Raw genomic sequence first — 15,237 nt, 5'->3', positions numbered from 1 at the left:
TTAGTCCACAAGAACCTTTGAGGGTTTTTGGGAACATTGACGGACCTATTTTGTGAGGAGGTCCTGGAGTGGAAACACTGACCGTCCTTCTTTTCAGTACATCTCTGAGTTTCTCTATACGGGTGACGTTAGCATGATGCACAGTTGTAATTAGGATCATGCGTGTAAAGTGAGGTTAGCAGCTGTATGAGCTACATTTTGCATGCTGTCCATACCTGATAGGCCAAGAAGGATATACTTAGTGCACCATGTGTATCATGCTGCTCTGAATGGCTCACAGTTACAGTATATACTTGTTGTGGGTTCGTATTGTGAAAAAATGATTCGCTTAGTACACTGTTAGTATTAGTGGTTATAAGGACATTTTACTTTGCTATGTGCACAGAATGTAGAATGGGACATATTGTGCACATCACACCCAGGTGTCCAACAGATAAAACAGCCCCATGAGCAGTGGCGGAACTACCATTGATGCCGCAGGTGCGGTGCAGCGGGGCCCATGGAGATAATGGGGCCCGCTGCATGGGGAACTAGCAAGCTCGGGCCCTGGTTCCCTCCTCCCCGCTTCCCTGCCTCGGGGCCCACACCTCCGCGGTCCCCGTGCAGACCACACATAGACCAATGCGTACTCATTTTGGGTTATCTTGAACAGAACTGATATATATATATATATATATATATATATATATATATATATATATCTGTGTGTGTGGGGGGAAAGCTGTAAGAACAGGGCTACAAGTTTAATGGAGGAGCTGGGGAGATAGCCTTAATCTTCACTTGATTACACTTTCATATTTAAATTTAGGATTGTTGACCGAACACCATTCAAGTATTTATATACTGTATACAAATGTTGTCCTAATCTGTGCCGACATGCTGTTCATACATCCCACTCTTAGTACACAGATCTCTGCAGTGCCTGGTGGCCAACACTTTGGGAACATCAAAAGCAAAATAAAAGGAAACGCATTTTCCGGCTCTTACTGTTGTCAGATTCCCCCCTGAGCGCTCACTGACCCACTGAACACAAGACAGTTTTGTTTGAAGTCAATTGAAGTTGTGTACATATGAATGTTATCGAGGTAACCTACTTACAAGAAGATGTCCACATTATGTTTTTCTGCCGAAAGCAATGACCATACTACACACAAGTCTACTGATCGTAGCTCATAATCTTTTATAGGCAGACTTTCTTTTATGTAAAAAAGGCAACTATGAAATTGCATGATGAACTACAGGGTATTCTTAGTCTGCAGCAGGAGAATAGAGCTACCTATATACAGTATGTTATACGAGGATGCAGATAAGGTCAGAAGAGACTTTGGAGACAGTATAATCAGTGTTGAACTACATAACTTACAAATCTGCCCTACAATAGGATGATATACTGTTACATGCATGGATGCCCACAGGACCTTCTTCAGGGGGATGATAAACTTATCTCCTGGCATTTATCTGACCTGGGTTCTGCTCACGGTGAACATTAATCTTCTATGGAAGTTTAACTTCCTGGAGCTTACATACACAGAACACATTATTAAGAATTATGTCATGTCAGTATATTACTGTCACCCAAGGAAGAATAAAAATGCTCAGCATTGACTGGTAAGTCATTTGTGGCAATGATGGCCTATGTTATTCAATCAATCATCATCATCATCACCATTTATTTATATAGCGCCACTAATTCCGCAGAGCTGTACAGAGAACTCATTCCCATCAGCCCCTGCTCCATTGGAGCTTTCAGTCTAAATTCTCTAACACATATACACACAGACAGACAGACTAGGGTCAATTTTTTAGCAGCCAATTAACATACTAGTATGTTTTTTGGAGTGTGGGAGGAAACCGGAGCACCTGGAGGAAACCCACGCAAACACGGGGAGAACATACAAACTCCTCACAGATAAGGCCATGGTCAGGAATTGAACTCAAGACCCCAGTGTTGTAAGGCAGAAGTGCTAACCACTTGCCAGAAAACAGGGGAAAGTTTGGTAGATCGGTTCCACCAAGGATGGTCAAAACAGGGAGTTCCGCCCAGATATGTCCCGTACAATCTGCTTCTATCTCAGGATGCAGTGGGCAGTCCCATCTATAAAGACGTGGCTGTATAAGGGGACCTCAGTGGTGAGCAGAGTTATGCCTGTTAGTTGTTTCAGAGCTACTGTGCATGGGGAACAATACACAGGCATTTATTACATAGAGACTGACAATGGGCACAGCAGTTCTGAATGTTAGTGAAGATAAATCATTGTTAAACTTGAATTTGCTAACTCTAGAAAACATATTCCTGCAAAAAGAGTCCTATAGTAGTTTAACTACTCAAAAGAAATTGTTGGGTGTCATTCAGGAGCTAGGCAAAATGTATGTTATGTATGTTACTGTTGTCTGCTTCACAAATATGAGAGCCCTGCATTTGTGTAAAACTGTACCTATAATTATATATAGGTTATCTTATTATATATAATATAATAATTACCTATAAACATTTGATCAACAGAACAGGGATGTTCTGAGAACACAGCTGAAATTTTTATTTGTTTTCAAATAAATAAATGTAATTCCTCTAAAGAGTAAGAGTAGCCGAGATTGCACACACCAGGATTCTCTGCATTAATATTAACCGCAGGATAGTACATGGGGGTAACTGCAAATAAACCGGCTGCAAATACCAAGCTGTGTTCTGAGTACGTTTTCAGCAAAATTAATCCAAAGAAGTCTTGGATTGTCCTGCACAATCTACTGTTCACACCTAGCAAGTATTAGTGGCACAATGAAATAAAGGACTACATAAAAATAATTAGTTGTGACCAACGTCAGTTGAATCGTGCTCCACACTGCTCTCAGCAAATGTATAACAGTATGTGTCATGCCCACACTAAGATGCTCTTCAGCCCCAAGTATTTGGATCCCACAGTGAAAGTTCTTTATACTGTAAGGTGATTGGTGGGTTTTGCACAAAGGTTCCATCAATGACAGGGCTTTCTCCTTCACCGTTCCTGAATCCGACCAATCCTGTATGTGTATGAAGCAGTGCGTTAAATAATACCATCAGCTAGACAACCCTGAATTGATTTTCTAATGACTGAATTAGTGGTGACTCGCTACAACTGTACAGTTCCAGGTGCTGGTGGATACTCTGATAGGTGAGACTGAGAGATTGACCACTGTGGACTGAGAAAACGTCATGTGAAATGGGTGTCTTGGTTGTGTCAAAGTATGAGAGCTGTAATCTATATAAATATACATATAAAGCACAATCAGAAAAGTACTTGCATGGAACATAATCAATACGCAGAACGTCATCTTGTTTCCTCCAAACCTCTGGCTTCCATCAAATTCTATTAGGACCCAGCCATGGTTTGTACCCTGAATCCTATCTGTACTTAGTGGTTGTATATTTCCAAATGTATCATTGACATAAACAAATAAATAGAAATGGCAAACGTATTACATTTCAATTCCAAAAATCCCCTCCCTCAGAGAGACTGAGCCCCTTCACAATGTACCGTGTGTACCCACCTTATGGCGACCTTGGCAAGCGAGACCACACAAAAAAAGAAAACATGTTTTTCTGGCTCCTTTCACAATTTTCTGAACATTAGTCAGCTTTCCTTGTAATAATGATATAAATCCCATTATCCCATTATTATGTACAATTTCATGAAATAATGAGACATCAACAACAAAGTATGTTTTGACCCCACTTGGAATTGTCTAACTAGACAGGAATGTACCTCTGAAGGCAAATCCTTAGTGTTGTTGATTGAATTAAAAAATATTGTTCTGTGCTGTACATGTTAACATCGAAAGTTTTATATATATATATATATATATATATATATATATATATATACATTCAAGTATATATATATATTTTTTTTAATAATTTTTTATTTTCAGTGGTCAATCAAGAAAATACAGACAGCAAAACGATAACACTGTGTAGCATACACAGTAAAATCACAACGGTTAATGTGGTGTATCGCATATTAGGAAACCTTTAGACAAAAATGACCGGTTTTTACATTTTTAAAGAGTAATATAAAATGGGTGTAGGAACAAAAGGGATTGTGGGGGAGGGGTGAGGGGGGTAGGACCACAAAGATAAGCACTGTAAGTATTTAGAGGATAACTAGGGTGTGTTGAGCCTATAACAGAGGGGGAGATATGTGTCGGGAAGAGTTAGGGTCATCGCACATGGGTCAGGTCGGAGGACGCGGAGCGTTGAGGGGGGAAGGTGTGTTCATTCAAGTATATTTTTGTATTAGAATACAGGTTGCTAAAAAAAAAATATTTTTCGGACACTAAGGGGCATATTCAATTGTCCGCGGAATTGCCAAAATTTACGCGGTCCGCGCAGGATTACCATAATAACGGTAATCCTGTGCGGAAAAAACATTAATACGGTAATTTACTTGCTGGATTTCAGCTCGCAGCTCAGGGAGAGATTACCGTATTAACGGTAATAGTTTTTCCGCGCTCGAACCCGTGGACAATTGAATACCCCGCTATAACTTGTTTCCCATAGCAATTTATTTCCTATTTAACCATTTATTATTCTGTATTGTATTATCATTTGTACATATATATATATATATATATATATATATATATATATATATATATATATGTGTGTTCACAAGCTAAACACTGTCACATGGATTGAAAGCTAGACAACAAAACAATTACAATGTATCAAAGCAAACTGCTCATTTCTTTTGTGTTTCTAAGCACAAATAAGCACGCCGAAGTTTATTTTAGAGTAATTGCTAGTGATATAAATGACGGGAATATAATTCAAGGCAGTAATTAACACAGCAGTAGGCAGTCAGTAAATACAAAAAAATTCTTTTCCTGCAATTAATGTTTTATATTTGCCAGTTTAAGATAACATATTACAATGTGCTACAGTGGTGCAGTACATTATAACTAGTTATAGGTGACAGGGGGTGACTGGAAACAGGAAGTTCATCAAGCACTGACAGTGCCATGGCGGGCCACTAAGACCAAGCACAGGTACAGGGTCTTCACGGTACAGCAGCCAGCAAGGGACAGCGGTTATAAATTGTGTACCACCCTCTTTCCCCTTCAGTAAAGCTTTGGGCCTGTATTCCCCCATATTGTTTCTTTTCCCATTTTCCTTTTCACATCTTGAGCTTTGCTGCTGATGTTGTTGCTAAAGGAACAATTGAATGGTGCAGTGTACAAAAAAGTGCACAGTGGCCCTGTGTATGTATATAATTTGGAGCACCATGCTTAAATCATCCTAAATTACATATCTGTGTATATATTTGCTAATCAGCAGGATTTGTCCTTCTATGAAGCGAGGTGAACACCTGGGGCTGTCATTTTGTTACGGGCTTTGAAACCACCGTACATCACCTGCGATTTTGAATTCCAAGTAGCTGAATTTTCTATCCAGTGGTTTGAAGGCTGAAAAGTCGAAATCGCCAGTGATAGAGACAATACTCACTTTCAAAACCCTTCTATGGTAGTTATTATGGTAATAACAATAATAATATAATAATAATAATTATGCGGTTTAAGGTAACCCACCATTATTAAAAGACCACCCTCCCTTCCCATCTTTAATAGGACGAGCAGCTCAACATTGGGACCCCTGCACCTAGGGATGCCTTCCCAATGCCACTTAGCATTGGATTCTTCCTGATACCACTGACTTGTCGCTACCAGAGAAATAATATTGTGTGCCCCCATATATTTAATAGTAACTAATAGTGCCCCTATATATTTAATAATAAATGAATGCGGTTTGAGCGATCTTGCTTCACAGTCATCTCTCTTTTTTGCCATTTTTTCCAGCAGTTTGGCAAAGCCCACACTGATAAATGTAGCGATTTGTATTTCTTTAATTGAAAATAATTGCGATGGCGATTCTGAATGTGGCGCTTTGTAAAACTGCGCTTTTGAGGCGGTTGTGATTTTAGTAAATCTGGCAGTTTGAAACCCACCAAAAAAATGCAGAAAAAGCAGCGAGTTGATACAAACCACACTTTAGTAAATGTGGCCCCTGGTTTCAAAGAGCACCATCGTAAGTGTGGAAGTGACGAGGGTCTTAACTCACCTCCTGGCCCCTAACGTGCCTTTCTCTATCACTGATAGGGTGGGATTTGTTTGGGGCTATCACCCACCTTGCTGCAGCCTCCTGCACTTAGCAGCAGAGCACATTGCTATTCAGTAAACAGGCTTCAGCTATGTTTGTAGGGCAGGAATTTCAGGCTGTCCGACTTACCAGTCATGTACTGTGAAATCACTTTTACTGTCAAGAAAGTAGAATCTATCTTAGTGGCAATTAAAGTGATTTTGAGTGACAGGTGCACCAGGTTTACAAGATCAGTATAATTGGTAAACCGCCCCACATCCCCCTAAATAAAAAATCTAGCTCCACCCCTGGCTCAGTTCCGCAGCCATTCTACAATAGGTGATTGCAGAAAGAGCATAGGCTGATTATAACCTCAACCCCACAGTGTATCACATGCAATGAGACAAACCTCCTCTGAATGGTGAGATTTCTTATTATACCCCAGTCTTGTAGATAAACAAATACACACAGACATCTCTTATTGTGTATTTTGTTCAGATATCCACCATGTATATCCACTATGTCACACATCTATATTCAACAAATAATCCATTGCATGATACTTTTCACAAATCCTCAAATCAATGTACCGTTGTTGAATTCTCCATCAACATGGGTCTATTTTAGCATCGTTTTTGGTCCTGAAGATGAAAGGGTAGAAGGTAATATTTTAGTTGCTTGTCACTGTAAGACCATAACTTAATCCCTGAGCTATCAGGATGACTGACTTTAAACATTAAATTGAAAAACAGCTATCGGGTGTCAGAGAATAAGTCAGAAGAGTTCTTTCAAAGAATAAATGACTGCAGACCAGCAGCGCTGTAAACTCATGCTGATAAATATAATACTTTTGTGAGACCTCGTCCCGTTTTGTTAATTTTCTTAAGTCTTTTAAGCCCAACTTACACAAATTAGGAGTGAAATGCACTAATTGTGTTCTCTGATCCTGTGTATTATTTAGAAATGCTAATATAAAGCATACAGAAACTGATAAGGGTAATTGCTATTTTAATATGTGATCGTTGTGGCAATGCCTAATGGGCAGGACATGGATTCTTTCTGTTACTATTAAGAAGCAGGAAGAGGTATAATGAAGGCACAGAACTTGTGGTTCTCCAATTAGCTTGTTTTTGACCAAACTTGGTTGACATTCTGTCATGGGTGGGACTCAAAATCATTCTAGGATCCATGGGATTTGATTGGTCTGAATGGAAATTCTATTGGGCAGTTGGTCCACATACTGGATTGTACAGTGTCATTCTCCAATCAAGATGATGATTATTGTTTTTGTATAGTCATTGGGGCCAACTCTGTAAGATCCAGATCTGTATAATTTGGCCCTTCTTCATTGTGGCCAAATTGATCATTTATCTACTCGATAAATGATCAGACCAAATTGATCCATGTGTGGCCACTAATATTAAGTAGCATAAGCTGCATTCTCACTAATATTTGTGTAGCTCACAAAATGATGATTGTCTCCACTGTACATAGTCTATGGGTATTCTCTAGAGCCAAGTAACCATCCAACCATGTTCCACGATAATTTGGCTCATAGAGACTACTTGAGTACATAGAGAGTACTTGGTACAGAATTTTTAAACTATTTTTAGATATGGCTACTGGATTAATATGGAAAATATTGATAGACAAGTGATAGAGAGAAGATGAAGAAACCCTGTTCTACATTTACCAGTTTGACCATCCCGGTTATTTGTACTTCATTACTGCAGTTTGTTTACAACATTATCCCTTTGTTATTGCCAACTAACTCTGCCTATGCTTTTGGGTTAGGGGACATCTGTAGGCATACAGTGATTGCGTAGACTTAACAGTGGCATTGCAAGGTTAGTACTTAAGTGAGTAAAAGCATAATGACTGGACAAACATGAAGGTCCTCTTCATGTGTACACCGAGGCAGAGAGCAATCAGACTGGAATTATGTTGGCTCTAAAAATGTGCTTGACATGAAGCTTTGTGCATGTACAGTAAGGCATACCTCCCATCATTTGACAAGAAAAGGAACAAAATAAGTGCCACCCAATACACCCATGGCATCAAAATCCCCCCAACAACTCCTCTGATTTTCCCAATCACAACCCCATTGTGCTGAAACCATGCCCCCATCCTGGTTTATTGTAACTCAGTTTGAAAGCCTGGTAAGAAACCAGTAGCGCAAAATAACCCAATATGTAATCAGATTCCTTCTTCTTTCTTCTTCTATTATTATTATTATGGGTTTAAAATTTTTGCCACCCTATGGCATTGATTATTTTTATGCTGACAAGAATACATAAGAAAAAATAGAAGATAATAAAATAAAGGAAATCCTGTCAAACCTCCAATCCCGTACAATAGCTCCGAGTCTCCCGTGTCCCAGCCACAAGCCTATCTGGTTTATTGCAAATCTTGGCTCTGTTTGTAGGGTTGCCAACAGTCCTGTTCTACCTGGTATATTCCATTTTTTTTTAAAAAAAACAAATTACTCTTGTCCATTAGGAGACTTCATGTATCCCAGCTCTCAGCACATAAAGTGTATCAGCTGGAAATGGATTACAGCGGGCATCACAGCCTGCTCAGAACTCACTTCCTTACAAGTTTAGTCTTCTGTTTGAGGGACGTGGTCTGGTTCCGCGGGCGATCTTCTTTCTAAGTACCCACAGTACCCTGCATGCAAAGCATGTCTGTAGCGTCATGTATGGGGAGTACTCCCCACACAAAATGTTACATCGACAGATTCAGTAGCTGCTGGTAATAAGCATGTACACCGTGCATGTTATCCACATATATAATATTAATATATATATAATATTTCACTATTAATATGCTTCCATTATGTCTATATAATTTGTTGTTCGGTTGATATATGTCTAAAGCAAAGTATTACCCCCTACCCCAATATTTTACACATATCCAAGTACCCAAAATGTAGTGCGTCACTATTTGCCTCCCATTCTCTCCTCGGATCCCTTATTTGGGAGAGTAGATGTCAAATTGAACATACTGTGGTCGCAGTACAATAACATACATAGCATATAACATACATGGAATCACCAAGCGACAAGGCTCTGTTAGATACAGCTAACAGGTCAGTATGTAGCTTATTATGTTGTTGCTAATTTACTGTTATTTTAAAAATATTAGTGTGACTTTAAAGGAGGGAGGGGGATTATTAGAGTAAACTGAATTCATTTTATACATTCATTTGACATGGAAGCTGTATCGTCTCCAGCCTTTGCCATCATTAGCTTAATATTCTATAAAAATAAATCTACTGAGAAGTATGTGTGACTGATATCATGCCTTATGTGCGGTTGCTTAGCAATGGCTGCTGTTCCCTCTATTAAAGAATGCATGCCCTGAATTTCTGTGCAGGGTTTGTTTGTTCCTGCGTTAGATGTGGAAGGTCTGCTTTGCCAGCCCATTTGTTTTGACATGTTGAGAAACAGATTTGAGAGAACTCCTGGTGCCAGACTTTGATGTTAGGGCTGCTTTAATGACAGATGTGTATAACGGTAACTTGTTAGCCAGATGGGAATATTCAGCATCTATTTTGCCCTCTAGCATAAATGTTCTCTCATTAATGTACTGTAGCAATTACACACACTTGAAAAGTTTGAAGATTAAATAATTGCGCCTGTGAATGGTTTGTACTGTAGTCAACCTTTTCGTGCCCAATAGTGATGCCCTGTGCATATTAAGTAGCACTAGACGTGTTATGTGTAATACTAATAATGTGTGTTTCATATAATAAATTTTAATTTAATAAAATATATTTTAAGAGATTTTAATGCAGAAAAAAAGAGGGAGGAGCATTTTATGAAACTGGTGCAAAAAAGGTGCTATATTTTCTTTCATTTTCTAAACTACATACAAATGGAAGAATAACATTTCAACAAATTCAACAATTTCATACCAAGGGCGCAGAGAGTAATATTTATTTAGTACGTATTGCTTGACAAAGGGCAACCACCTGTGGCAATAACTATTTACCTATATACCTAACTACCTATATAGAGATATTGTAGACTTCGTTTAGCATTTAAAGCTGCATTACCATCTAGGAAAATATTTTACTAACATGCCCCCATTCCATAGACAGAACCCCGGGCGCTGCTACATGCAGCTGTTTTTTCTGTTGGTGACAATGCCATTGTCAATCAGAAATCTATAGTATTCATACTGGAGACATGTAGTGTTATATTTGTTAGTTAGAAGTTTTTACTTCTATGGGTGGTTTTTTTTTGCCTGTAGCATGTTCTATTTATTTTTTTGTTTTTTTTGGGGTTGTTTTTTTTAACCACTTAATAAAATATATATGAAGAGTGATTGCAAGCTCAAAATGGATCATTGATCCCTGCGATGAAATGCACACAAGCTTCTCAGCCTATCCTGATGGAACATGGACAGAACAGAACATGCTCTACAGTCACTTGTCCGTGATCAGTCATATGTTATGATAAGAATCCTGTACACATGGGCTGTGCTCTTCTTCACATGCATTAATGGTCCTTATGTGTGCATGCATTTACCCTCCATTTATCCAGCATTAAATAGTAGATGCACCATGAACAATTAAAACCGACCCCACTTACACTTACTTTTATTTACAGAAGAGTGTTAAAAATGATGACTAATTTTCCTGCCATGAAAATTAATACACGTTTGATAGAATTATTAACTATCATTAATAGCTATGATTATGCCCTAATTGCAGAACCTCTTTCTTCCTCTATGTAAAGGTGGAGTTATTTATGGTACAGATGTTCTAATTAGTCAAAAACAGTTGTAGTTTCTTGTTTCTTTTTGTTTTTATAAATACTATGTATATTACCCAAAAAGTGAAGTTTTATAAAACTTTACAGGAAATGTATTTTAAATAGCTCCTTTTTTCTTACTAAAAACAAACTTTATTGCGTCATATAATTTTTTTACTGTTCCTATAACCCCTAACGTTGATTAACTATTCCGATAATAACTAGGACATTTACCAATTAGAACGTTTGGTATGAGCGCAGTTTCTTTTTATCTTTGAATATATGCAATCTCAAGGAGTGATACCTTGTAATGGACCTGCTGCTGTACCAAACCAGCGGGATTTTGAGGTGTGAACGCAGTTCACCACATTATTTATAGACTGAAAACAAACTTTAGTGTTTCAAAGCTACTTTTTTTCTACAACCTGCTCTTTGTGCTCCTCATGCTTTATGTTAGTGTTGACCTTTTATGAAAGTTTGTAGATATATCAGAGGCATCACTTGACCTGTCAGGCTGCCCAGAGGTCATGTGTTATAGCCTCTGATATACCGTCTCTCTAGACAGTAATCCTGATGCTGGGCTCCAATATTACTCTAAACATTATGAAAGTACAGAGTGTGCGGGTGATGGAGGGTGTAGGCTGAAGATTCCCCTCTAGATGATCAGTATTTTAATTGGTACTATGCCTAAAAGATGCCTTAGGCCTGTTATGAGGCCTGACTAAGGCATCTATTCATACTTTGAAAAATAAAAAGATTTTGATGACTGGGAGTTGCCATGGAAATCTCTCTTAAAGTGGTCACCTGCATAAAGTGGAGGCATCCAGTTTGTGGATCAGTATGTAGCAAATCATTTTGCTATGAAACCATGCCTTTATGAGGCCTGGCTAAGAAATTGATAGGCTGTATTCTTATGAATATTACCGTAATTCCCCGTGTATAAGGCGCTCCCATGTATAAGACGCACCTTAATTTTGGCCCCGAAATTTGAAAAAAAAAATATTACGGTAGCTGTCAAAAAAGGCAGGGAGCTGCCACTGTGCCTCTGTCTCCCTCCTCCTGGATCCCCACTGCCACTCTGCCTGTCCCCCTCCTCCTGGATCCCTGCTGCCACTCTGCCTGTCCCCCGTCTCCTGGATCCCTGCTGCCACTCTGCCTGTCCCCCTCCTCCTGGATCCCCGCTGCCACTCTGCCTGTCCCCCGCTTCCTGGATCCCCGCTGCCACTCTGCCTGTCCCCCTCCTCCTGGATCCCCGCTGCCACTCTGCCTGTCCCCCGCCTCCTGGATCCCTGCTGCCACTCTGCCTGTCCCCCGCCTCCTGGATCCCCGCTGCCACTCTGCCTGTCCCCTGCCTCCTGGATCTCCGCTGCCACTCTGCCTGTCGCCTTCCTCCTGGATCCCTGCTGCCACTCTGCCTGTCCCCCGCCTCCTGGATCCCCGCTGCCACTCTGCCTGTCCCCTGCCTCCTGGATCTCCGCTGCCACTCTGCCTGTCCCCTTCCTCCTGGATCCCTGCTGCCACTCTGCCTGTCCCCCCCTCCTCGATCTCCGCTGCCACTCTGCCTGTCCCCCTCCTCCTGGATCCCCGCTGCCACTCTGCCTGTCCCCTGCCTCCTGGAACCCCGCTACCACTCTGCCTGTCCCCTGCCTCCTGGATCCCGCTGCCACTCCGCCTGTCCCCCTCCTCCTGGATCCCTCCCCGCTGCCCCTGTAACGCTGCTCTGCTCCCCCTCGATCCCCCCCCCGCTGCCCCGCTCCCCCTCGATCCCCCCCCCCCCGCTGCCCATATTACGCTGCCCCCCCCCCCCCCCTCGCATCCCTGCTACCCCTGTATAAGACGCACCCAGGTTTTAGACCCAAAAGTTTTGGGGAAAAGGTGCGTTTTATACATAGGGAAATACAGTACTTCAGTCCACAAAATAGCTGTATCCACTGTTCGTAGGTGTCGGGTCCAATTTAAAGTGTGTAGTTTTATGTTCTGTATTGGAAGACAGAGGATAGTCATAATAAGTATACATAGCTCTGATTGTTGCTTTTGTGAGATGTAATCATGGAAAATACAATGTTCTCTGTAGCTTTAATTGCTTCTAAAAGTTGAAACTTTTTTTTTTTTTTTACATAACTAAAGTTAAGGATTTGTACCCAGAAATATGTCAGTGCATAGTTAGCAACTAATTGGTGATTTCCTAAATAAAGAGACTTTTTCTGACCAGAAAAAAAAGCAACAGCTCCAATTACCTTGTACTACAACATCTCAAATCTTGTTTCTAGCTAAGTTCAGTTTAACTACCCTTCTCTGCTCTTTTGTTACAATGTTTTTGTATTATGTTTTGTATTTTGTATTGTTATTGCTCTTTTGTGTTTCTGTAGCATAAATGTCGTTTCATAAAATATTTTTATGCTTTTATTTCTATTATACTCTGTAAAATATCAGCACTATATGATAATAAAAAAAAAATATTATTTATGAGAGGAATAACAGGTGAACAAATCTATAATACACTTCATCTTACAGGACCTGTATCGTCACCTGTCATCGGATGATTTGGATTCAGTAGGAGACTCAGTTTAAAAGAGAAAATGGAGCAGTGTTTCTGGTTTGTGACTCTGTGATAGTTTAAGCAAATTAACTTAACAAGAAATAAAGCAAAGGCTGACTCTGGTTCATAAAGTATTATTTGGGCATTTAATATGTTATGTTTCTTTTAATCAAGAACATTTTTTTTTTAAATTTAAAAAAAATCACCTCCAAAATAACTTGATGATTTTGACATCCAAAAATGATCTCATAATGACTTCATCCAAATCTGCAGTCTTACTAGGTAATGTTTAGGCATCGCTCCAGTATGCTGAGATTCAGGGATTTGTCCTTAATATATGCAGTCTTCTGCAGCAATTGTCGCTCCTGGTCATAAAATATTAAACAGTACGCTGCCACAGGAGCTTCAGCAGAGGTCATTCCTAACAAGATATAATACATATATATATATATATATATATATATATATATATATATATATATATATATATATATATATTTCATTGAATCATGGAGAGGTTCTCTACAGATTGGGCAGCAATAAATGTTATTTTTTTATATGATTGCAATCATTCTTTTTCTCCATATATTTACTACAATTCCCTATAATCCCTCTGCAACCTAGGAAGCTTCTTTACTAACATGTTACGTAGGTTCAGAATGAACAAATGTGCAAAAAACATCTCAACCCTGCTCTTTATGCATTTTATGGTGATTGTGAAATTCTGACATCAACATTGCAGATGCTGTTAATATTAATTAGAAAGCAGGATTTCCTGGTGGATACTGGTATATAAAGAACTGGTATATAAAGTGAATGTTATGAATATATTAACAATAATTAAAGATATTTTTTTTCAATTGCTTTGCCCAATTTATTTTTCATTTTTATTGGAGTTAGATATTGATGACAGTTAATTTTTGCTGCTCTGTAGAGAAACAGAGCTGTTAGTATAAATACTTACACCTTTGACTTTCCTAAGCATCATTTAATTAGACGATGTCTGTAACACATTGCCCTCCGTTCACTATATATTTTATGAACCTGGTGGTCAGCGCTTGTCTTTATGTCCTTTGCTCATGTATTTGCTATCACGTCTGAATTGCCAGGAAGTTCTCAACTAATAATCATTTTTGTGCTTTACTTTTAACTGCTATTCTTGATAAATGAATGTTAACAAACAACTCTGTGATTACCTAATTTAATAACGCTGAATCCTTTTAATATTAAAATTGTATCCACTAAATCACCTATTGAACTTTTCATTCAATGTCTCCATTTTTTTTAATTACTTGTCAAATCATGTTTTTTAAGAACTGACATGTATGTGTGTTTGAGGCAGAGGGTGTATTGAGAATTGTCACCTAGTAATTACTGATACAGTGATAAAATATTTAAGATTCCATAATTTGGGATTTTAAGACTAATCCATGTTACTGGGTCATATTTCATGTACCTTAAATTGTCATTGCCACCCACACTCAGTGAAGGGACCATTATGTTGGCAGGACCGGTATTCATGAGAATGACGGGCCTGATTCATTAAGGATCTTAACTTAAGAAACTTCTTATTTAAGTCTCCTGGACAAAGCCATGTTACAATGCAAGGGGTGCAAATTAGTATTCTGTTTTGCACATAAGTTAAATACTGACTGTTTTTTCATGTAGCACACAAATACTTGATAGCTTATTTGTACACTGACATTTAAAGTTGATATTTGTGTGCTACAGGAAAAAACAGTCAGTATTTAGCTTATGTGCAAAACAGAATACTAATTTGCACCCCTTGCATTGTAACATGGTTTTGTCCAGGAGACTTAAATAAGAAGTTT

General features: G+C 39.0%; 1 protein-coding gene across 5 annotated transcripts in view; it reads left to right on the top strand.

Annotated features, from left to right (window-relative positions):
• The window catches only part of DCLK1 (doublecortin like kinase 1), a 311,215-nt gene that overhangs the window by 195,312 nt on the left and 100,666 nt on the right, over positions 1 to 15,237 (top strand). The window contains exon 7 of one of the 5 annotated variants that reach the window (XM_075199001.1): positions 13,381 to 13,462. The exons of the other annotated variants lie outside the window; for them this stretch is intronic. Within the exon in view, the coding sequence (XP_075055102.1) occupies positions 13,381 to 13,437 (57 nt within the window). The 3' untranslated portion in view covers positions 13,438 to 13,462. The remainder of the gene's footprint in view (positions 1 to 13,380; positions 13,463 to 15,237) is intronic. 5 annotated transcript variants of the gene reach the window in all.

This window comes from Mixophyes fleayi, chromosome 2 (assembly GCF_038048845.1).
Source record: "Mixophyes fleayi isolate aMixFle1 chromosome 2, aMixFle1.hap1, whole genome shotgun sequence".
Classification (NCBI taxonomy): domain Eukaryota; kingdom Metazoa; phylum Chordata; class Amphibia; order Anura; family Limnodynastidae; genus Mixophyes; species Mixophyes fleayi.
This window is presented reverse-complemented; position numbering and strand designations above follow the sequence as displayed.